The 24,778-nt window shown below is 43.0% G+C and overlaps 1 protein-coding gene across 5 annotated transcripts in view; it reads left to right on the top strand.

The window, feature by feature from the left end:
• The window catches only part of ADAM23 (ADAM metallopeptidase domain 23), a 247,954-nt gene that overhangs the window by 171,310 nt on the left and 51,866 nt on the right, over window positions 1-24,778 (top strand). For all 5 annotated transcript variants that reach the window (XR_002098686.1, XM_019523466.1, XM_019523463.1 and 2 more), the window contains exons 12-19: window positions 4,719-4,803; window positions 5,429-5,519; window positions 6,608-6,656; window positions 8,808-8,907; window positions 13,900-13,971; window positions 15,700-15,786; window positions 17,457-17,537; window positions 23,872-23,922. Coding sequence is in view for 4 of the 5 variants with exons in the window: in XM_019523466.1 (XP_019379011.1) it covers window positions 4,719-4,803; window positions 5,429-5,519; window positions 6,608-6,656; window positions 8,808-8,907; window positions 13,900-13,971; window positions 15,700-15,786; window positions 17,457-17,537; window positions 23,872-23,922 (616 nt within the window). In the remaining variant the exon portion in view is untranslated. The remainder of the gene's footprint in view (window positions 1-4,718; window positions 4,804-5,428; window positions 5,520-6,607; window positions 6,657-8,807; window positions 8,908-13,899; window positions 13,972-15,699; window positions 15,787-17,456; window positions 17,538-23,871; window positions 23,923-24,778) is intronic.

Raw genomic sequence — 24,778 nt, 5'->3', positions numbered from 1 at the left:
GTTTTTTCCAGCGCTCCAGCCAAAAAACTTTGCTTACTCCTGGTATAGGCCTATATATCTAATCAAAGGCTTTTAGTCATTTGCACATCTATAATGTTGTTATAGTTTTTGATGTAGTTTTATTAGGGGGAGAGAGAGATTTTCCTAGTCCTGTAACCTTTGTACATGCTACTTTGATTGATTAAATAGAAATGTTTTTGTGCCAGGATTACAGTATTGCTCCCCTCCCCAAGTGAAAAAATATTCTGGATTGTGGAATATGAATGTGTGCCATGAGTTAAAGAAAATTTTGTGGATGATGATTATGTTTATTCTGTACACTGAAACAAGGGGATGGTTCATCTGCTTCTCAGCTGTCACTTTGTAGTTCATACAGAAACTTTATTTATGAAGTATTTTTGTGTGCATTTTCTAACTAAAAACTGAATCTGTTTCAAGAGTTTTCTTTAACATTGCAGAAGTAGTACTATGCTTTTCAGTGTAGTTCAGTATACCAGCTTTAAATAATTTCTTCTTGATAGAATGACATTATAACATTTCCAGCAAAATGCAAAACAGTGTTATTAATAGAATATTACGTCAGTGCTGTTAATTACTCAAAAGTCAGTAAATATGGAATTACAATGTTCACAACTTTCATCACTGTACCTCAGTGCATTTGTGCATTTAAACAGGATAGTTACTGCATGATTTCAGAAGACTTGCAGGTATAAAAGTGCCACTTATGTGCACTTACCTAGGAATGAAATTTCTTTTATAAACGTACTATACCGTGGCCTTCATATCTTTCTGGATGTAATAAGACTCTTGTAACTGTGAAGTACAAATACAAGAGGTTTGAGAGAAGGATACTCTGAGAAACTTTGAATTTCCTGACATTTGTGTAATTGAACTCTCAAATTACATTAAACTGTTTTTATAAAATATCCTTTAAAAACTATTTAAAAATATGCAGAAAAAAACCAGATAGAAGTATAATTGGATCATCAGGGTGAGGTTCTAGAGGTAGTCTGGTGGATAAAAGATTTATATGTTTCCAGTTTTTTCTTTAAGGGTCCTTTCTCCAGAAAATGACTAGGCCTGGCTTTAGATAGTTTGTGATGTCTGATAACATTTGTATATGGTAGCATGGGGCAGGCTGTTTATGTTTACTGTGGAAATCATCATTAAACAAGATAACAGGAAAATGACTGAGACCCAAGTCTTCAGCACAGTATTGCAGAAGATGGTCATTATATTTCAAGTCAAGGTATCTAGCACAATATATAATATAATTTAAATAATAGCTTGTATTGCAAAAAAACCATTAAGAGCAACAAGTACTATTAGATAGTCCTTGGAAAATCAAGTATTTTAGATAGTCATCTATCTGTGTACCAACCAGTTCCAAAGAGACCTAATTTTACAGAATTAGAAAGAGTTGGTTAGCTGTGTTAGTTTGAAGCCAAGTAGAAGGCAAGTCAGAGTGGCACCTTATAGACTAACTTGTTTAGAAGCTATGAAAGCTCATGCTTCTCTGAGTGCGTTAGTCTATGACATACCATACAGCCCTGCCTTCTGACATTCTGCCCTGTAATAGACATTGTAGCAAAGTCCTGGCCCCAAGGGTGGTTGTGATGCCCATTGGCAGCCAAGTGACTCCTACCCCACTCTGACTTCTCTGGGGCACCCTCCCTTTTGACATTTTTCCTGCCGTGCCTTCCTTGATGTTTCTTATGGAGTACAGGGAGGCTGCCCCAAGGTCACAAAGTGAGCCCTAAGTCCTCAACCATCCAGTCTGTCTTGCTCCCTGGGGCACTAAACTGTGGCCCTCTTGGCCCTGTCAGTGCCTCAGGGCACCAGCCACCTTAAAGGGCTGCTTTAGTGGTTTCTGTCATCCTCTGTAGCCATGCCCATACTATGCAGATGTCTCTCCAGATTTTATCACACCAGCTTGTATGGGCTCTGACACTCTTGCCCTTGGTCCACCAGTTACTCTAGCTATGGCCTCCTAAGCCTGGGCCCACTTGCAGTGGCCTGGCTCCTCAGTCCCAGCCTCATCCTGCATTTGTGTGCTCTGGGCCCCTGGGCCCTGTCTCATGCATTGTAGGGCAGCCCTCAGCCATCAGAGTCCCTAACTCCAGGCCAGGCTGGCCTCACTGTCTCATTCCTCAGTCCTCTGGGTCCCTGACCCAGGTGTAAGGCAGGACTGGGCTGCTCACTGCCTGAACCAGAGCCTGCTTGGTCCCTGCCCCCAGGTCAGGCTGCTTCCACTCCCTGTGGCCTCAGCTCTCCCAGCCTCGGCTTGCACCAGCCCACAATCCTCTGGGTCCCCAACCCCAGGCTCAGCTGCTTTCACTGGCCTTGGGCATCCTAGCCTTGGCCTGCACCAGCCCACAGCCCTCTGTATCCCTGACCCCAAGCTAGGCTGCCTGATGCTGAGTGCTTTACGAGGCACTCCTCTGTGGCCTCCATAGCTCTCCTGTATCCACTTGGTCTTCCAGTATCAAGTTCAAAACACAAGCAAGGTGCTTGAAAACAAAATCTCCCTAACACTGCCCATTACACCTCTCTTGGGAGTCTCTCATCCTAGCTCCCCAGGGTGGCTTGGGTGCCTGCCTGTCTTAAATTCAGCAGCCCTTCTTTCCTGGGCACTCTTCTCCCTGCAACAAACAAGGGCAGACTGCGTGCCTGGGCTTGTGTCCCGAAGCCCTGCCTCTTCCTGTCATGTGGTTCCCCAGCCATACACAAGGGTTTCCACTTGCTGGTTGGTGACCTGCCTGCCCTTTTCTGCTGCAGCAGCTGCAGCTGCTTCCTGCCACATGCACCTACTGTCCCCGCTTAGTGCCAGGGGCCTTGGCCCCCTGTTACTGCATTCCATTCTGTAATATGTTAGATCTATTTTAAAGCAATCAGCATCTTCCATTGGAAGTGTAATTTATTTTGACTAAGGTTTACTAGATTCCACAATGTCAAGACTGCTGAATCCTTGCCTCAAAATATAGAAATGCATGTCAGAATCTAGCTTTCACTCAGATGTTTCAAACATTAGGTTTGTAGTAATGCATGGATTCTAAAAGAGAAGAAACGTGGTGTTGCTCTCTCCCCTCTGTGTGAGTGTGTGAGTGGGACTGAGTCCCTTTTTCTTGCCTTTCTTGTAATGCTAGAAGTTGGGTGGTTTCAGAACCCTTCCTGTCAGTCAGCTGGAGAGGAAAAAAGTCTTTTAAGGCATCGGGAAGGGACAAAGCATGACATTATTCCTCAGTATCTGATGGCCTTTGAGGTCTTAGCCCTCAAAATTTCTCCGCTTGCAACAGAAGAATAATTTTCACATTAGGAACACTTGGTATTTATGCCTTTTTGGTGGCCAAATCAATTGTATTGTTGTGATATTAAATTGTACATAGTATCCATGATTATTTTAAGATATTTTATAAAAACATATAGATTCAAAAAATTGGGGCAATGTATGCAGCTTATTTCTGTGGCTTACTAGACAATCTAAAACAACTAATGCCATTTAGAGAAGGTCATAATTATGATGAATATGAGTCAACAGTGTTCCCCTGTTGCCAAGAAGGCTAACGGCATACTGGGCTGCATTAGTAGAAGTGTTGCCAGCAGATTGAGGGAAGTAATTATTCCACTTTATTCTGCACTGGTGAGGCCACATCTAGAGTACTGTGTCCAGTTTTGGGCCCTCCACTACAGAAAAGATGTGGACAAGTTAGAGAGAGTCTAGGTTAGGGGGCTGGGGAACATGACTTGTGAGAGGCTGAGGAAACTGGGCTTATTTAGTCTGGAGAAGAAAAGACTGAGGGGAGGATTTGATAGCAGTCTTTAACTGCGTGAATGGTGGTTCTAAAGAGGATGGAGCTGGACTGTTCTTGGTGGTGACTGATGACAGAACAAGGAGCAGTGGTGTGAAGTTGTGGCAAGGGAAGTTTAGGTTGGATATTAGGAAAAACTTTCTCACTAGGAGGGTGATAAAGCACTGAAAGGGGTTACCTAGAGAAGTGGTGGAATCTCTATTCTTGGAGGTTTTTAAGTCCTGGCTCAAAAAAGCCCTGGCTGGAATTATATAGTTTCAAATGATCTTGTTTGAGCAGGAGGTTGAATTAGATGATCTTCTGAGGTCCCTTCCAACCCTAATTTTCTATGATTCGATGAATAGCATTTGTTATAAATCAAAAAACTAATTAAGGGAAGAGGCGGGAGGTCAGTATGCACCTATGGGGAAAACAATGTGTTCTGTGTAGTGTTTAAATGGTTTCAATTAAAAAGATTCAGAATAAAATGTAATTAACTAGTATCATGATTTTAGAGAAGTATATCACTTTGGAAATTGGCTAAACTGATTACATACATTTCATTGCAACATTATTTTTGACAACCTGTACTAAACTGGAATATTTCCATTGTTTTTTTCTTATAATAGACATGAAATCACTGCATTTTAAAAAATAATATTTGATGCATTTCCTTTTTCTGATTTTGTTTGCAGGATGAGGGAGAGGCTAAACTGATATGAGTGGTATCCTTGTTGCAAATTGTATATAGTGAACTCGTGGTGGTCTTTTTTTCAAGCTAATCATAATTAACTTAGGGGGTGCAAAGAGTGCGCATACAAAGGAAATTGTGGAGGTCTCTTATGTCATAGTTTGACCATTCAGATAACTAAAGGGTGTCTGCATTAAATTTCACGAACAATATCTTCTGTATTTGTCTTTGTTCTTAAGGAATGTGACATTTCACTACAAACGAAGTAGCTTGAGTTACTTTGGAGGGGTTTGTTCTGTGACCAGAGGAGTTGGAGTAAATGAGGTAACATTTTTCCCCCATTAAATCTTTCAGTGTCCATTTACCATTTTACTTCCACACTGCTTGTTGAATTGTTATATATTGAGGGCCTGATCCAACTACCAAAGACTGCAGTAAACGTTCTATAAATAGCAATGCGAACTGGGTTAGGCAAGTGACAACCTTTTCAGGCCATGTGTTGGAATAACCCATCTTGTGTCAGAGGTGAGCAGGGAGGTGCTAGGATGCAGCCACTACCAATGCTGCCATTTTCCCCCACTGCAGCATAGGGGAATCCCTGCCAGCAAATGCTGCTGAAACCTCACTTCAGCTGCATGGATCCAGTGATTTCACAGGCCAGATCTGGATTAATTTAGTTTTTTCCATTCGGATTAAATTTGTGCAAATATCCATTGTATTTATATGGGTTAAATTTGATAGTCAATTAATGAGCAGAACTGCTCTGACTAGAGTAATTGGTGATTGTGTTTACTTCCCTTGGTAAATGCATGGGGAGAGTCACAACTGGTCTGACAATATTGCTGTATATAATACTGTGTTTTAGGGAAACCAGAATAAAGTGTTGTAATACAAGTTGCAATAAGTAATTTTGTGTACTGCTGTTGCTGTTATCCCCTCCTCAATATAGTATGGCCTTCCATGGGCCATGGCACAGGAGTTAGCACAAAGTCTGGCTCAGAACCTTGGAATACAGTGGGAACCAGCAACCAGAAAACCAAGTATGTACTGTGCATGGCCTTTCCTCTGTCCGTCTCTTTTTTGTGATACAGTCAGTTAAATAAAAATTTACAATTATTTGGATGTACCTAACTTATAGCAATGATAGTATCCATCACTGAGTGCATTTACAAGTGAAATTAATGTGATGCAATAAATTCCAGAGTTTGTTAACTGCTCCCAGGTGCAGCGTCTGTATATGTGCCAGGACTGCCGCAGTTTGAGCAGCCCCAGGCTGGCAGGAGGCCCGGGGAATCGGCCCCAGGCTCCAGGTGGTGGCATCAGGTGCTGGTGGGGCTGGCTCAGGCACGAGAGTGCAGAATCTGTGGAGCCATGTGTTTAGACTGCAGGCAGCCCCCACACTTCAGCAACCTTGTGCCCCAGCCAGCCCCTGTCACCATCTACACCAGGGGTGGGCAAACTGTGGCCCATTAGGCCATTCTATCTGGCCCGCAGGGCCCCTAAACATTTTAGAAAATTAATATTTATCTGCCCCTGGCTGCCTGTCATGTGGCCCTTGATGGTTTGCCAAAACTCAGTAAGTGGCCTTCCGCCTGAAATAATTGCCCGCCCCTGATCTACACACTGTCTATACATTTCAGCACAGTTACTTACTCTTGTCCTTGACAGTGCTGTCCTACCGTGGAGTTAATTAATTTATTGTGCCCTAATACTGGTGCACGTGTAGACAGTGATGCTTTACTGCACAGCTAACTAGTCAACTCTGCTAAAGGTGCCAAGTATCCTGGCCTCCCTCAGGAAGACGGCTTTCACCTGAAATGCATACAGCTGTCTGCATGTCCATCATCTTAGGCTCCCCACCCCCGCAAAAATAAGGCGGTGCCTATGAACTCTGCAGTAAAGCATCCACTGAGTATCATTATTTTCAAAAATAGTAAAGTACCAAAATTGAGGTTTGCCAGACCAAGGCCCAATAAGTTTTAGAGCTAGATTCTGAATGATAAACAGCCACCTACCTTGCATATATATTATTCAGGGTTCCTGTTTATGTAAAGAGTGTATGCTTGATGTTGGCATATTTATAACTGCTTGCTTTCTTTCTGTTGTATTTTTGTATTTGTCTGAGAAGAATGTGACTGCGTAGAATTCTGGGGTGGTTGCATCATGGAGGAAACAGGGTATGTTGTAATTGTTAACTGAAATCTAGGGAGATGAGATCAGTCTGTACACTGTTTATTTGTGGGATACTATCAATCTGTTTCAGAATTAGCTGCATGAAAATGTAGTAGACGTTATCAACGTATTTGTCCTGAACAATCCAACAGACAAAAGCTAAGGAATATAACAATGACCTGTAACATAGATGTTTTGACAAGAAGTAAGAAAATAGCTGAAGTTACTGGCTAAACATAGGCAGAATGTAGTAACCTACATAGGAAATGTTGCCATTATGCCATTGTGCACGATCCTCCCACACATTCAAAAAATAAGTTATGTAATCTTAAATTGACTGCATTTGAATATAATGTCCAAGATAGTTCTATTTGTTTAGGAAAACAAATGTAATCTGTATTCTGAATGCAGATTACATTTGTTTTCCTAAAAAAAGAAAAATTGCAGTTGTTTCATACTACACTACTTCAAAATTATGCCCCAAACCTTGTTGCACCTTAAAGTTGCTTCTGCTTGGGCCTCAGTTTTAGCTTCAAGGCGAATATGATCGTTGCAGCAAACAGCAAAGGAGCAACAATTTAGATGTATTTGAGTGAGGATTGCTGGGGCAGGTAAGACTCTGGCCTCACTGTCTCCTTCACCCCACTCTCCAGTGCTCAGTGTAATCCCCCTCCCACCTCTGCCCCAGCCACTGATTGCTCTCTATGCCTCTGTCAAGTACATGGTATCACCACATTTTATGTATAAAGAGAGAGAGTTAACCATGTTAGACTGAAGGCAGGCTTTCACATACAAAAGCTTATGCCTCTTGGAACCAGTTAGTCTCTGAGGTGCCACCCTACCCTGCCATCTTCACTGGATATATGCGTACCATAAGAAGCTTCTCCATCTTCCATCTCAGTGTTATGTTAGTAAAAATATTATAGGAATAACAGTTACATCCTCACCATACATTCATATAATAGAGATATGCAATTTTCAGAAATACAGGACTACATCGAATCTGTGGGTATTTTCCCCTCAAAGGTGAAAGGCTTCCCCTGAGCTGATCACATTGCCCTTCTTGTTTTATATAGCTATTGTAACTACGGTATTTACCCAAATCTAAATTGCCTGAATTTAAGATGACCCCCAAATGTTTAGCTTCTGTACATGAACAATTAATAAATGTGTTATAGTTTTCCATGTATAGTATCTGACTATTGGAGGGGTGTCTAAAATTCATCCTCCTACCACTGCAGCAGGGAAAGCAGTGACGGGGACAGGTGGGGGGTGAGGGCGGCAGGTGATTGGGAAAGTAGACAGGTGGGGGACAGGCAGTGGAGAAGAGAGTAGGGAGGCAGATGTGGGGGATTCAAGTGACCACAGTCCTGCCTGTTGCCCCAACCACTCCTTGTCCCTGCTGCCTGTCTGCCCACCACTTGTTCCCCTCTGCTGCATGTCTCCCTCAAGCCTTGTGCTTGTGCACCCCAACACCTGTCCCCACTATACCCCCTGCTACCACTTGCATCCCCCCCTTTCATCCCCTAGTGCCTGGTCCCCCTGCTGACTGCCTCCCCCCTCCCCCCCTGCTAGTTCTAACCCCTGCAGCATCTGTGTCCCATTGCCACTTACCCTTTGGCTCCAGCTCCAGCTCCTCTCCAACCTGGGGCATGGAGCATGTAGTTGCTCCAGCCCCAGCCCAGCCATGCATCAGCTCTGACCAGGCCCTGGAGCTGGAGCCTGGGCTAGAGCTGCTGCCAGCTTTGCTGCTGGGCTTGGCTGGGACCAGATCAACCACGTGTTTCATACCCTGGGCTGGAGCCCTGTCAGAGCTGGAGGATAAGCAGGGACAGGATGAGGTGGCAGGGCAGAGCCTGAGAGGGGTTGAGGGGGGAAGGCGGTGGCAAGGGTGGAGATGATGGGGGACCAGGGTGGGGGTTGGGACAGAGGTGGGAGTGAGACAACAGCTGTAGAGTTGGAGGTGCCCCCAATGTTGTAATGGAGTCCAAGAAGAAAGACTTCCTCTCCACCATGTTAAAAGGGGAAACTTGTCTTTGATTTGAATAAATATGGTAACCATCAACATTTACAGAACAAAGGAAGACTGTAACTTTATTCTCAAGTACCTGGCTATACAGAGGGGTATTTGCTCACTTGGTTGTTTGTCATTTTAGGGTCTTCCATTCCAGAAAATTTTCTAAGTGCAGCATTGCAGAATACAAAGAATTTTTACTTCGAGGTGGTGGTGCCTGTCTCTTCAATAGGCCAACAAAGGTAACTTTACATAAAAGATATTCTGGCAGTGGCTGTTGCTTCTAACAGACAGTGTGGAGAAGCTGAAATGTGGAGAAGCTCTAGGTTACACTTTAGTGTACACACCTCACCTGTCTCCCTCCCCCACTGGCCTGACTCCAGCCCACTGCCCCCTCTCCCTCTTTCACAACACTGCAGGTCCCTGCTCACTGCCTGCCCTCTCTCTCCTCCTTCCCTCCTCCCCCACTTACTTGTAGCTGCTTGCACTGTCTGTCCTGGGAGAGCAGGCAGAGGAGGGTTAACCTAACCTGCCTGCTGTCTGGGAGAAGAGCAGCAGCTCAGAAGCAGTGGAGACTGGGCAGACAGGTTAACCCTTCCCTGCCTACTCCCGTGGGACAGACAACACAGACAACCGTAAGTAAGTGGGAGGGGTGAGAGGGAGCCCCAGGGGCAGGGGAGAAGCCTGGAATGGGATGAGGAGGGTTTCTTACCTTTTAGTCCTCCAGGCCCCTGCTGGCCTGAACATGTGACTGTTCCTAATTTGAGCTAGCATTAACACTGGGGCTGGAACATATGAACAGTTCACAGTGTAGTGTATAACATGGTCCTAAAATAAACTCAGAGTTTGAGATGAGGAAGTAGTTCATTCAGTAGGTCCATTTAATTCCTGGATCCTGTGACCAAGTACATTCTAGGTCAGCGGTTCCCAAACTGTGGTACGCATACCACCAGTGGTACGCAGACAACCTGTGAGTGGTACGCGCATAGGCAGCAGAAGGCTGGGTGGGGGGGAAGGGCGCATGCAGGCACCTGGCCGCAGCCTGCTGCAGGCGGCCAGGAGCACAGCCTGGCTGTGTGTGGAGCAGTGCCCAGTGTGGGGAGGAAGGGGCAGGGGGGCAGATCGAGGCCCCCCTGGTAAGAGAGAGAGTGGGGCAGAGACAGAGGCAGGGGCTGGGGTGAATGGGGTCCCAGGGAGGGTTGTAGGATGGTTGGAGCCCTAGGTGACTCATCCAGGGGTATGGGGGCTTCTCATCATTGTGCATGCCCTGGGAGGCATGGGGGGCACGTGCCCCTTGGATTTGTGCGCTGGGCAGAAGTGGGCTGCCTGCTGCGTGCTGGGCTCTGTGCCCTGCTGCCATTGCTCCGGGAGCCATGGGTGATGCCATGTGCCTCCTGCATGCTGGCTGCACCATGTTCCCTGACCATTCGGAGGTGGGAGGCACATGGCGTCATGCATGGCTCCCAAGGCAATGGCAGCGGGGCTCAGAGCCCAGTGGGCAGCCCTCCTCTGCCCTGTGCTCAGATCTGGGGGGCATGTGCCCTGCATGCCTCCTCTAGGGTGTACACAGCAGTGGGAGCCCCCCCTGCACCCCTGGATGAGCCTCCCATGGCTCTGTCCCATGACCAGCCCCAGGTGTCATTCTCCCCTGCCCCTGTCCCACTCCCTCCCTCACCACAGAGACCTTGATCTGCCCCCTGCCCCTCCCCCTCCACACTGGGCATGTGTGTCTGTGCATGTGTCTGTCTGTGTGTCTCACCTCTCTCACTAAACATCCGCAAAAGCATCTCTGGACCAGTAAGTTTACACTGTCTTTGTTTTAATTTACAATTGTCTTACATGGCTACCGTAACTGATAATATGATGTTTTATGATTACTAAAGCTTTTCATGTTGTTTTAATACATAGTCTGTTACCTTTGTGTATGAAAAATTTGCTGGTGGTACTTAAGGCTGTATCATTTTATATTGGTGGTGCGCAATATAGCTGCTGTTCTAGGTCATTGAGAAAAGTGCCAATTGCAGCACTATATTTAGATAGCAGTATGGGGTCTACCATTCCAGAAATTTTTTATGTATTTCATAAGGGCCTTGAAAAACTGCTGTTTACTGTCAACCTGGATTAGATTAGAATGTTCACTCTAGAGGGAAAAAGTTCTGTGTTGTATTACCATCCTCTTTAGCCATTCAGTCCCATTTTGGCCCTTTGCCGTGCAACAAAATTACAATTTTTTGGATCATTACAACAGTGGTATACCACCCTATTAAACCCAAAGTATTGTAAAAATGCTCCTTTCCCTCTGTAAAACTAATTGACTCTATAGTCTAGCATTTTATCTCCTAGATGACAACTTTTAACCTTGAATAAGGCTATCTGTTTTTTCCTGACTTCCAATAATTGAAAAATGGTTTTGTGACTAATTTCATAATCACTGGCTTTTTATAGATTTCAAAAGAAAAATCCCATTTAGAATATAGTTTACATTTTTACCAGCCATTGCACTTAAATAACCATAAAACATTAGCATCTGAAGAGAGAAAAGCATAATTTAATCCTGAGTATGGTCATAGCAACATTACAGTTGACTACCAGATGAATATAAGTAAATCCTTAATTGTCTGAAGATGGAGACAAAGTCCCTTTTTCTCCAGTAAAAATGATTCTAGGAGAATGGTTGAAGTAGATTTGTGAATATTATTACAAGATGGAAAACTGAATTTCAGGATCAGATTAAGAGCAAGATATCTTGCTAAAACTATTGAAGTACAAAAATATTGAAAATATGTAGGCAAAAAATTAAACTTTCTAAGTTATGCTAAAACAATTTAGTGAAGAAGTGGGGATATATAGGTGTGTATAAAATTTTAGTATGCAGCCTGTCATTCATTGCCAAAACTGTGGGCCTTTGTGAAGAGCAAAATAGTTCATTTTTTAAAAATGTTTTTATCTTCCCTTTTGGTGTCATATTTTAAATTGTCCATCTGTTTTTCAAAAGCATCTAAAAATAATCCTTCCCAAATATATGATGTATGTTGTATTTGATTAGTAAAGTTTAATACTTTCATTGCTGCTTCTTTGCATTTGTGCTGTCAATGCCCCACTGAAGTTTCAAGTTCATTGTTTAGATATGTCTGATTAAATTCAGCAAAACAGCATGCAAATACGTGAATGTACCTGGAATAGTCAGTAGTACTCAAATGGTTCAGTGTCTTTGCTAACTTCAAAAATCATGATGTTTTCATATTCCTTGTAACTATACTTATGCTAAATATTTTTTAAGTAAAATGACAGAGCTGCAAAATAATTTTAGCTCTGCTTTTTATAAAAAGCTACTTCTGAGAGCTAGTAGGGCACTTTGTCCTGAAGAGGTTTAGTAAAGTGATCTTATTGCACTTGGAAGATGGAGATATAATTCCTGACTCAAAGAAAAATCATTAAGAAATGAAAAAATAGAACAAGAGGCATTTTAAAGTGACCTTTTAATGATGAAGTTGACTCATATGAGCACTGAATCACCATCATTTGGACAACTAAGCAGTAAAGAAACTTGCAGAAATATTGTTTTTCATTTACAGGGCATTGTGTTAGGTGCAACAGAGAGGGGTCAAAAGATAAAAAATGGAAACGGGGAAAAATTAGGAGAATGAATAACAAATTAACCAAATATTTTAGGTCACAGCTGAGTAATACAAGCTGTAAGTGAGAATTGTTAATGGTTTCCTTGATGGCTCAGTGGGTAGTAGCATGGTCTGCCCACAGGAGGTTCAAATCCTAAAGTGTTCTTGGGACTAATGGACATTTATACCTGTTCTCTGGGAGTTGTGGGGGAGAGGGCACTTTAATTAGAGTGGCTGTGCAAGGCACTTTAATGTGCCTGGAGTGTCTCATGTTTAGCATCTCCACACTTCAAAATGGCTTTATCTAACGCTTGTCGAACAAGCGTTAGATAAAGCATCCCCACTGCCATTTTGAAGCATGGGGGCGCTGATACACAAGACGCAGGAGACTGCTTAGAGTGTGGTAATTGCCATGCTCCAGCAGACTTGATTAATCAAGTCTGTTCTGACATTAGAATTGCAGTGCATTGGAGGAGCCTCCCTGCTCGTGTATAGACACTCAATATTTTTACCTAACAAAGCTGAATATTTCAATTTAAAAACCAAGCTTAGATCATTTTGCTAACTGCAAGCAACAGCATCTAAAAAAACCTACATCTAGCTTCACTAGTTGATGAAGATCTGATTTCCTGTTTTTTTATTATTGAGTTTTTGTTGTTCAGCCATTTACTCTTTCATCATCAACATAGGTTAGCATCATTTTTGGGTCCTGGGGATAACTTATTTAGCAGTATTTTATCTATACTCATTTGTCTAGCTTTTATTCCATAATTTTCTTCGAAAGTTCTTTTGATGCATGATTGATGTTTCTGAGTGATGGTTATTTTCAGTTTATCAAATTGTGACTAGAAATAAATCTTCTTCTTGAAGTAGAAATAAATCTCTTCTCTGTGTTCAGCTTCATTAGCAGGTACCTGCTCTATGTGCTTATATCATCCCCAAAATTATATTACCAACCAGTTTCTGAAAAAAATTGTTGAAATAATGGGAATGCATGACTGAACGCAGTTTATAATGTTGCTCCACCAAAGTATTAAGCTGTCTGGGTAGTTAATCCCTCTATTTACTGTATTTTTGTTTGCTGCTCCCAGGTAAAGCTGGGGACCATGCAACTATTCACACACCATGCACCTCTCAACAGTTAGTTGGCCAGCTGAATGAAGTGGTAGTAGGCAACATTTTTGCAGAAGTGTAGTAAAAGGCATGAACAACTGGTGCCTCCCGAGACTGGGGGGTCACCATTTGTAGGCGGCAGCATCAGTGGCGAGTGGAAACTGCCCACAGACCCCGGTGGCTGTGTTGTCGGTGGCAAGCGGGGACCACTTGCAGACACCGGCGGCAGGGGGGCAGCAAGCAGGGACCTCCCACATGCACCAGCGGCGATGTCAGGGCATGAGGGGCTGGTGATGAGTGGTGACCACCCGCAGAAGCTGGCAGCAGCTTCGGCAGCAGCCAATCTCAAGAGGGGCACATACCCCCCCTATGCATCACCTATGGTAGAAGGGGTATTTTCTGTGGGGTGATGGCTCAGCAGCAGTGTAGTGAGGGGCTGTGTCTTAAAGATTAGTCATTTGATACCATATATGCCTAATTGTTAGTATTTTTTGTCACTTTCAGTTGTTTGAAACTACTGAGTGTGGAAATGGTTATGTAGAAGCAGGAGAAGAGTGTGATTGTGGTTTCCGAAATGTAAGTTTAAAAGTTCAATATATTATTCTTGTCAGTCATTCTCATAATAACATATTGCCCAAAATGATATGGATGTTAAGAGGGAAAAGAAAAAGTATTGTACTGAACTTAGGCTGCCTTTCCTACTGGATTTTAATCAGATATTTGTGTTAAAATATTTGTTATAAAACCAAATATTTTCTCTAATGATAAATAAATGAGTATGTGGATTGCAGCAGAAACAATCTTGCAAATACACATCTTTCTGTTTCTCCCACTTTCCCAGGACACTCCATGTACAACTTTGAGAAATGCCTCTTAAAATGAATTGTAGTGGCTGAGCTCAGCAAGCAGTGAAGGCCACACTGGTGCTGAAGCAAACAGCCTCACATGATCTATACATTGCCCTGCAATCTTGGTCTTGCCCCCACCCCTGCTAGAGATGTAAATAACAATTAATTAAGTACCTGTTTAAACTCCCCTAATGTTATCAGTTAAACGGTTAACCAATAACATGCATCTGCTGGGGACCAGTTCCTGCTGTACTCAGTTGTTCTGCAGTGGCAATGGGCTGGAAAAGCCCCAAACCTGCTGCTGCTGCCCGCAGCTTTATGGGGCAGTGCTGCTGCTGCCTACATCCAGACCTGGCTCCCAGGCAATTGTGTGTTGATGGCAGCAGCAGGCTGCGAGAGCCTGCTGCCACTGACATGCAGCTGCCTGGGGACCAAGGCTAGCTGCAGGCAGCAGTGGCAAGCCCTGCCACAATCCCTGTGAAGCCATGGGCGGCAGCAGTACGCTGGGAAAGCCCCTTGTCCACTGCTGCCACTGGCATGTGGCTGCCCGGGGGCCAGGGCTGCAAGCAGCAGCACTGTTGTCAGCAGAGCCCTGGCTCATCTCATTGCTGGTGGCAGGTGCATATGCGCCTCATGGCAGATGGCGGGGGAGCTGCAAGGGACCCGATCCTTCTTGTGGCAGTGCAGTCCAGTCCCTTCCCTGCCATCCACCCTGAGGCATGCATGCACCCACTGCTGGCAATGAGCCAAGCTGGGACCCCGCAGACCTTGGTGCAGTTGTTTGCAGCCTCCCTGCTGCCTGCCACGAGCAACCTGGGCTCTGTGGCAAGCAGCAGGGACCTGCCTAGAGCCCAGGCTGGCTGCGGCAGGCAGCCGGGAGGCTGCAAGCAGCTGCATCAAGGCCTGCAGAGCCCTGACCTGGCTCATTGCCAGCAGTGGATGTATATGCACCTTCAGACAGATGGTGGGGGTGGGGCTGGGGCTGCGTTGTCACAAGAAGGATTGGGTCAATCACAGCTCTCCTGCTACTTCCTCACCGTACCAGGTAGTAGTTCCTCCTCTTCTCTCCCTTCCTCCTTTCTTACCTCTTGCCAGCCCTGCTGTCTTCAGGGGCACCATGCTGCTTCCCTTTTCCCTTTTCCCTGGCAGACTACTCTCCATTCCATGCTAAACAGTAACCAGTAAGGTATTACTGGCTATCAATATGTGAACCGTTTAACCATTCACATCCCTAGTCCCTGCCTGCCTGGCCCACTCCTGAACACTGCTACATACCCACCCGTGGCCCCATCCCATCCACCCAGCCAAACATACCCTGCTTGCAGGGTCCAGAGCCAGTCTCTATGGTATATTGATTCTTTTCCCTAATGATACAGGATGGAGTGTTGGGAAAATTGAGAAAGGCACTGTATTCAGAATGGAAGATTCATAGATTATTTAATGTATTTTTCTTTAGGAATGCTATGGAGACTGCTGTAAAAAGTGCTCTCTTTCTAATGGAGCTCATTGTAGTGATGGACCTTGCTGTAATACATCCTGCCTTGTGAGTCTTGATATAGTAAATCTGTTTACTCTTCTCTTATTCCTTTAGATCTAATGTTTAATCTGATAAAGTTCAAATACTGCATGTGCATATATTGGGGAGTTAAAATGTTTCTAAAGACCTAAGCATGTTTACTGACCTACAGACAGTAATGGTAGTAAATGGGGGAATGAGGTATACACTGGTATAACTTCATTTGTTAATTGTTTTATTTTTGCCATTATTGATATACAGTGTTATGCTGCTATCTGGAATCAGTTAATTCTGACACTATTATTATATATGTAGACATTTGTAAGAATCAGATATTGCGGTTGGTTCATGTGCAGTCCCCGGAGCAGGGGGTGGAGGGCATGTGCGTTCTGAGAACAGGGTGGGGGACCATGGGTTCCCAGAGCAGGGGTAAGGGGTAACAGCCTCACCCATGTCAGAACTCCTACACAGTCTTGGTTCAGCTGCTGCTACCACTACATGTGCTCTGCCAGCTCTGGCTGTGGCTTTTAAAATAGCAGCAGCTAGTGCTCCTCCTAAGTTAACAGTTGGGATGGTTGCCCCTTTTACCCACCCCTAGTTATGGTAGTGCCCCTACCCCATCCTAATGATTGGCATGGAGCTAAGCAATCCGGCCCAGCAGTCATGGTTCACCACCTCCCAGCCTACTGTGTCATGACCCCCAAACTCTTTGCGGAACCCCAGGGTTCTGTGGAACACAGTTCAGAAGCTGCTGGTGTAGACGAAGACCTAGGAATCTTGTATGAAGCTCAATGGTACGATATGGTAGATTATTAGTATATTTGAGAAATGTAGTACTACAGATAAAGCTACAGTGAGAAATCTTAAAGGCTGTGGGTTATATCTTTAATGCAGAGAAATCAGTTTTGTTCTTGCTTGAGGTTACCAAAAGCAGTTGTTTACATGAGAACTATCAATGTCATCAATATCAGGGGAATATAACCCATCTTGTGATCAAGGCTAGATGATACAGTTTCTCAGGTGACTAATTTAAAATTAATTTAAAAACACATGATAAGACTAGGTTGAAATATACTATATTTTTAGATAAATATTAAGTACTTTTATAGATTTATGCCACTGTACTTTTTATTTTATCTTTGTTAAATTTTTGTAACCCATAAGTAGGTATGCTGCTAATAAACTTTAGCAGGTTGGTTAGTTGTTTCTTTTCTTTAAAATCTTAGTATATTCTTCAGGATAGTTAGATTTTTTTTTCTTCACATATGGTTTGTTAATTATAATTAAAATGTTTGTAGCAGAGATGTACAAACATTTGATGCATCACTTATGAGGATTATTAGATTACTATTTTCAGTTGGAGTAAGAGGAAACAGCAAGTCAAAAAGTCTACATTTTGTTCCTAGATAATTCAGGAATAACTGAATCTCATGCGTGTATATTGCTATGACTTTGCTCTCACAAGTGCTATATAATGCATGTCCCTGAGTTAGCCATAAACCACTTATACATTGAAGGCTTTCTCTTTATTATTATCTGGGCAGACTTAAAAAATGTGAATACTGTAGTGAGATTTGTTTTAAAATCAAGATGCATTGCTTTGAAACGCAAGGAATGTTTCTGAACAAGAATCTCAGAATATCAGGAATTGTGCTTTTACATACTCTCAGTCCTAATCAATAGTCTTTGTTTTCTAGTTTTTCCCGCGAGGCTATGACTGTCGATATGCAGTGAATGAATGTGATATTGCAGAGTACTGTACTGGAGATTCTGGACAGGTATGTATATGTAAGCTCTTCTGCATACACTGTTATAGCTGATCATTTCTTCTTTTTTTATTCAAGTCTTAAAAAATTTAGAATTGCAAGATGATGGTACATATGTTTAAAATGACCAGTTCACCTTTTAATCTTTTTGGCTGCTTGCAGATGTTAAAAAAATAAACAAAACAAAATGACACTTTTATTTTAAACTCTAGGGCTAGGGGCACATAACATGGTTTAAATGATCAGAAACTGGTTTAAACCTGTAACAGAGCAGATGTTGAGTGCACATAAGCCAGTCTGAAAATGGCTGAAATTGGTTTGAGATATACCTGGTTGAATGTAGTATCAGACTTAACTGATTGGGCTCAAACCGGTTTATGCAGTTATCTGTCCCAGACCCCTTGTTGGTTTAAGTTAAATCAGACTCCCCCAGCATCCCGGCATGCTGTCTGGGCTGGGCAGGGCTCTCTGCTCCACAGCAGGGCTGCCCCTGCCCCTCTGCTCTTTAGCCTGACCGGGGGTGAGGTGTGGCCAGACCTAGCCTGCTATGAGCTCTGAAGTGAAGGGCAGAAAGGGAAGTTAATTCATTCCTCCATTCTCTTGGACTGCAGCTGAGGTTTAATAGCCCAGCTGCACCTCTGTGGCTTGCCTGCAGCCAGGCAGTAAGGGGATTAATTTCACCTTACTGGGTCTGGGAGAAGGGGGCAAGGAACACTGGCAAGGGCTGCTCTGCCCTGCCCAGCAGACCCTGGTTGCAGTCCCTGCTGGTGAGACAGGAAAGGCAGGGGATAATAAACCCCCTCACTCCTTGAACTCCTGGGGCAACCTGTCCCAAAGGCAGATTAACCACACAAAAAAAAGAATTTTTTTTGCAAAAATCTAGTTGGTCTAATAAAAGATAATCAACTCTACCACAAGCCCTGATTCCTTTTGGCTGTAAGGAGACACTCTGCCCTTGGGATTACATAGGATTTATGCAACGTTTTCTCTTGTCTTGCTGGTTTACATTTTAAGTCAGACAAGTTGTGTATGCCTTGTTTTTCTGGGCTATATTTTAGCTTAGGCAAAGATTTTTGGTAGTTCCCTGATGTGTGCTTGAGGCTGCAAATTGCTGTGTTCAATACATACTTGCTTCAGATAAAGGACTCTTTCCCCATTCCAGTCCTCTGCCCTGCTAGCCCCCTCCCTCCACTCCTGCAGGAAGGGGTGAGAGCTTTGAAGGGCTCTTTCTTGTCTTCCTTTTGGTAGTGGCTGGCAGGTGTGCTCTAGCGCCCCCCGGCTTCTGGCTTGAGCCACTGCAGGCATGTGTCAAATGCCTATCCACTTGCAAACCAGTTCACATTCTGCAGGTTAGACTAACTTGCAAAGACTGAATCAATTCAGGCTCCGGCTATTTTAATGTCTGTCCCTAAACCATGTACTCCCATGCTGTGCCCAGCACATGCCCAAAAGAGGTAGCACGTTAGTTGGACCCAGCTCACCTGACATCTGTATAGATTTTAGTGGCACTTTTTTGGCACTTTTATCTAACAGCTCAGCTTTAGATAAAAGTGCCAAAAAGCCCTGCTGAAGCACCAGATCTATACAGACATTGCAGAGCTGGGTCAAAATAATGTGCTGCTGCTTCTGGTAAAGCATGATTTATTATTTTTTTTAACATCTGCAAGCAGCCTTTTCAAACAAAAGATCAAATCTTTTGTTTGAAAACTGCTTTGGGCCAAATGGACTATCAGTATTTACCTAACATGTGGCTTATCAATTTGTTGGATTTTTAAATCCATGTAATTATTTATATATACATTTAGTTACCTATAATATTGCACTGTATAAAGTATATCCTATTCTAATGATATCAAGCACAATAACTAAAATATTTGCATGCGTTAAATTGTTTTGAATACAACAATGTAGATTTTCACAATTGCAACTAATATTGGAGTGTAATATGCTGTTCTGAAAAAATGCACATCTATCCCAGGCCGCAGCTGCTTCTGCAGGGCCCGCAACAGCGCGTGGTTTGGCCCATCTCCCCACCTGGGGGGTGGAGGTATCCTTCCCTGTCTGCCAGCCAGAAATTCCGACCATGGTCGGATGTGACTGCTGGGCTGCAGTTTTCTGGGCTGTGGCCACTTCCATGCTGTGATTTGCTGGGCCACGGCATAAAAACTTTGGGAACCCCTCCCTTATACATTTTGGGTAGAATTCTCTGTGAATCTAAATGGCTGTTGTCTAGCTGCGTAAGTGGTCGTTTTTGGTAGTTATGCATAGTTTGTGTTTCTTTTGCCCTGTATTACCCATGCAGAATGGATGTGTAAGTGTACATGCACATACTGACCATGCGCAGTAAGCTACACAACAGCCAGGCAGCTACATACACATGCCCAGTATATGCATGAAATGCATATACTGGGCATGCGTGTGGACAAAAACCCCATGACTTATTTGGTGTAAGATGCCAGAAGAGGTAAAGGAAGGCCATCTTATATTTTAACCTCAATAAATGAGTAAGGTAGACACCTGCCTAGGAAGTGGGAGACCCAGCTTGTAGCCTTATCCACTCAGAGAGGGTTTGAACTTACATCTCTGGTATCTAAACACAGTACTCCCACCACCATGCCACACAGTAACCATAGTTTCTTCAAACACCGTTTGCCTGGGCAACCAAAAAAGGAAGATAGATGGGGCTAGGAGCAAAAGCACAACCTATAGGGTGTATAGGCCAGTGAGATCAATATTGCTCTGGAAAGAAGCAGTTCTAGCCTGGACCTTTGCTTTCAATAAGGCAGAAACTTCTCCCCTGCGTTCCACCCGTTCATTTATCCAATGAATACTAGCGACAAAATGCAGGGTCTCACCCAAGTGGTAAACTCTGTTATGGAGGTGAAAAAGAAAACTCAGAAAACAGTGGAAAGTGTGAAAGACACAAACCCAAACAAAATATGTAAAGCTGTTAAAAAGGTTATTAGCAATAAAGTACTTATGCCAGGATGCATCTGTAGGATATGCATATATTAACAGGCAACAAGCAATTATTTAAAAAAAGAAAAGGAAAGAACACAATTATAATAGAAAATAAGGACAATAAAAGAATAGTAAAAAAAGTAAAGCTTGCATAGGTTCTGTGCTAAGAGATTTGTTTAAGAAAATAGCTTATTAAAAGAATGGCAGAGGGTCAGACACTAGCCTCACTCAAACCCTATTGGAATTCTTTGGTATCTAAGTACATCTTAGCCAGAGTATCAAAGAAAAGTTATGCAAAGGTACATAAAGCTGTAGAATATGTATTCATTAGACATGCTATGGTGCCTAGCTATTTCATATTTTGACCTATCTCCTTAATTCCATTAGTAGTATGCAATAAGATTAAAATTAAACATGGTACTTCAGTGCTTACCAGGCAATTAAAGCTATTAGCTATGCATACCGACATAATCAGCATGCTCTTTGTATTTTTGCTGTAGGCCATTTAAACTGTACATGATTCAAAGGGATTCTCCAACATTTTGGTTATAGCACTACTTCAGTGGAAACTAGAGAAAATAATTTCATTAGTGAAATTTTTAATCTTTGGAGGAAGCATTACAGAGGCTATTTAATAAATGGACATAATTTCACTGCCTGAACTGATTAGCCCTGCTTGACAGGGAGGCTGTGTTAGCCCCAGTGGAGTAGTGCCTTGACAAGGATATACTGCTTCTACTACCAGTCTACAGCAATGACTTGTGCCATGTACATATGCCCTGAGTTGCTCTTAGTCTTATACTAGTAAGAGCAGGAGCAGGGTCAGCAACCACTTAAAACCAGTTGAAGTATCAGAGGTCTGTATTTACATTCTCTTGAAATGGATTATTGAACTTTGAACAACCACCCTGTCCTTGCTTACGAGAGCATTAAAGGATTAACATAATGTTCTTTGGCACTTCCCGTGCATCTCCAGCAAAGAAGTCAAACAAAGAAGGATTGAAATTGAATTTAAATAATTTTAGATCCATTTCTGATATCTATGCTCACTTTGCATATTTTTCATGGAATTGCTTGCAGAAGAATTCCATCTCTGTCTTCCTTTCACCTTCACTTACACTCACCTAACATTTGCCTTTAATTCCATCAGCCTTACTGTTCTTGAAATCCTGCCCTTGTGGAGTTCTTTCCATGCCACTTGAACCCCTGCTTTACACAGTTGTTTAGTGAGATTTCCTTCTCTTTTCAGGGTTCCATCTTTGACTCATACTTCTTCTGACCTATTTTGGAGTGAATTTATCTATAGACATGGTTTTGACTAGTTTGACGATGACTCACAAATCTGTTCTCTCTAGATCTCTCCCCCTACATCTAGGCTAAAATCGTGGCGTGCTCCTGGAAGCAGAAGGACAGGCCAAATGCTTTTGCCTTTTTTCATTTAATAGTCTTTGGAATGGAATGGAAACACAGCAGGGGTCTAGCTTCTGCCCGTTGGGTCCAATTCCCACTTTTCTTTCACTTCTACTTCATGTTGCCTCTGGCTTGCTCTCCTGGCCTCCAGCTGTCACCTGGGCTAGATTATGGATCTCCCACTTCCTAGGCAAGTAGTAACCCAGTAGGCTATTTGGCTAAGAGATGTGAGGGCTCTCTACTCCTCCTTTATTTCTGGTAGCTTAATGAAGTTACCTGTCTTCCAGGGACTAAGATCTGCATATGTCCCAAAGGTCACTTATGAAGCTAGCTTTAACAGCATAAATGCTACTTGCCTGTTCGAAAGGGGAGTTGGACTTGGGCTTTTCTGTTGACTTCCTCACATCACTCGGTTGTAATAACTAATAGACAGATGGAGAACATTATACAGAATGCATGATAGTGTAATGCACAGCCATTTTCAGAACTGTGCCTGTGTCTTATGGGTATCTCAGTATACAGAAGTAGGGGGAGAAACAAATCAAGGCAATATAAATCACTGGTAACTGGTATTTCTGAATGCCTGGGTCCAGTGAGGCCTGGTAGCACTGTGAAAATAGCATGCTTATTTCTAAATTACCTGTCCCTCATGCATCAATTTCTCTTGCTGGGTATAACTTTGAGAAATGATTCTTTATGTGATCTATGTATTGGTGACATCACCCAGCAGGTGGTATGCCATCTTCTATGACTGAATCTGTTACTTGGATTAAGTAGTTCATGAATTAACTGCTTATGGTCAAATTCACGAATGCACCTGTAGAGAATCCTGTGCAGGTTCTGAGGGTGGAGCTTGTGTCTGCTTGAGTCTGGGGCCCACAGAAATCAGGTCTCAGATCTGATTAGAACACGGTACCCCAGGGCATCCTTGAAAGGATCTAAGAGCTGCCCTAACATGTACCCAGCTGCCCAAAGGCCCAGCAGATCTTGTAACAACTAAAGATCTTTTAACAACAACCTCTTTGGACCAACATGGTTTCTTAAAATGCTTTACAACACATGTTTAATGTGGATGTTCTACACTGCACAATACTTGACAGGATTTAATAAGGAAATATTTTGGAAGAGTGGTAGAGTAACCCCTTATATCTCTTTCCATATCCTGCTAGCCTTTCTATTCCAAATGTCCTTTTCCTTCAGGGTCTTACTTCCCATCCCCCTCTTTTTTTTCATTAGCAAGTTCGGAATTTCTTCACTTGCTCTTGATGGTCTCTCTGTTCCACAATAATTATCTTCAGTCAGTATTTATTCTAAGATTTCCACTTGTCTTTGTGGTGCCCTCTTAGCTTCTGTTCTGTTTCTTCTTGGTTTTAAATCTGCCACTTTAGCATAATCTTTCTTTTCCTCCTTCCTCCCTGTTCCTTCTATTACTTGTTAGCAACCAAGCACTGGGTAAAATTGTGTCAGAATTGGTAAATTTGCAGAAAAATACAGTTGCTTAAGGACTGAAACTATTTCTGAAATGTCAAATAAGACATTTTGGGGTCAAATCAAATCCTTTATTTTGGCCACTGAACTGAAAATCCATTACTTACAGTTTATTGTAAACTGATATCTAAAATTAGATTATAAACTATTTGGGCTGTATCATATGGTTTCCCTGTTGAGTATCCAATGCATTTTTTGGTGCTGTATACCTGTAATAATATTTCCACTTTTTATATTGTTTGGAAATATATATACTGCAGTTGTATACCTTCTTGAGTTATTTTCTGAAAAATAGAAACCTCATATTCCTAATCTATTGTAAAATTATTTTTAACCCATGGGGCTCTTTGTTGTCCTCTTGCTTTCTTTTACCAAGTTCTTCATGCTAAGTGTTCATTTAAAAGAAAAAAACCCTGCAACACATTGTTTGCTTTTCTAGAATGCAAAATTCTGAAATAATGAATAATTTTTATCCTCTTATGTCCAGTGCCCTCCAAACCTTCATAAGCAAGATGGATCAGCTTGTGATTCTAATCAGGTATGTAACATTTTTAAATCTTTGCAAATCAAGTAATAATAATACATCCAATGTAAGTTCTCATTTCTTCCCTGCTTCATTCATATGTCTTCACAAACTCTGAGTCTGTCTTTATTAATTTTATGGGCTGACTTAGTACTTTTCCTAGTGGTAGTGAGGAATGGCACACCTGTTCATAATAGTTACTAGAGTCTTTGGCTCAGTTTCTCAGCAGTTCCCAATCTGAAGTGGGCACAGGCCAAAAGGAGCTTTATGGAGGTCATCAATCCAAGGTCTTTTGGGGGGTTCAAAACATCCTTAGGGTTGCTCTAAACCAGTGGTTCTCAAACTTGTTAGACTTGAGGCACCCCTCAGAAAATGCTAGTTCTTAGTTTTCACTTGTATTTTCACTACAGAAAAATAATAGAGCAGTTTTTCTGTTGCAAAGATCTCAGAAAGACTACAACATGTGAGGATGTTTTAGAGACTATGAATTCCTATATGAAATCTTTGGGTGTGTCCAGATGAGCACAGACATGCAGTATGTGGTGCTGCAGACCTGTCTGCAATGCCACACACTGCACATGAGGATGTTCCCTGTGCTGTTACTTTGCAGCTCAGGGGCTTTTTTTGATGCTGGGAAATTCTGGGGTTAAAAAAAAACCATACCAAAAGAAACCAGGGTGGCATATATGGCAGCAGTGCATGCCACTCAAAATCAGAGCCTGGCTGGCCAGAGCCACACTCCAGCTGCCAGACAGGCTCCCTGCTCCAGGGGTGCTGTGGTGGAGCTCCCAGAAGCCCCCAGGACCCCAGGTAAGGCTGCTGGGGCCCTACCCCTTTCCTTTCCCCCCTGCCCCTCCTCTGCCCCTTCCCC

The sequence above is a fragment of the Gavialis gangeticus genome, unplaced genomic scaffold (assembly GCF_001723915.1).
Source record: "Gavialis gangeticus isolate Ggan-Ray unplaced genomic scaffold, GavGan_comp1, whole genome shotgun sequence".
Taxonomy (NCBI): domain Eukaryota; kingdom Metazoa; phylum Chordata; order Crocodylia; family Gavialidae; genus Gavialis; species Gavialis gangeticus.
The sequence above is the reverse complement of the archived record's forward strand: the minus strand, read 5'-3'. Positions and strand labels throughout refer to the sequence as shown.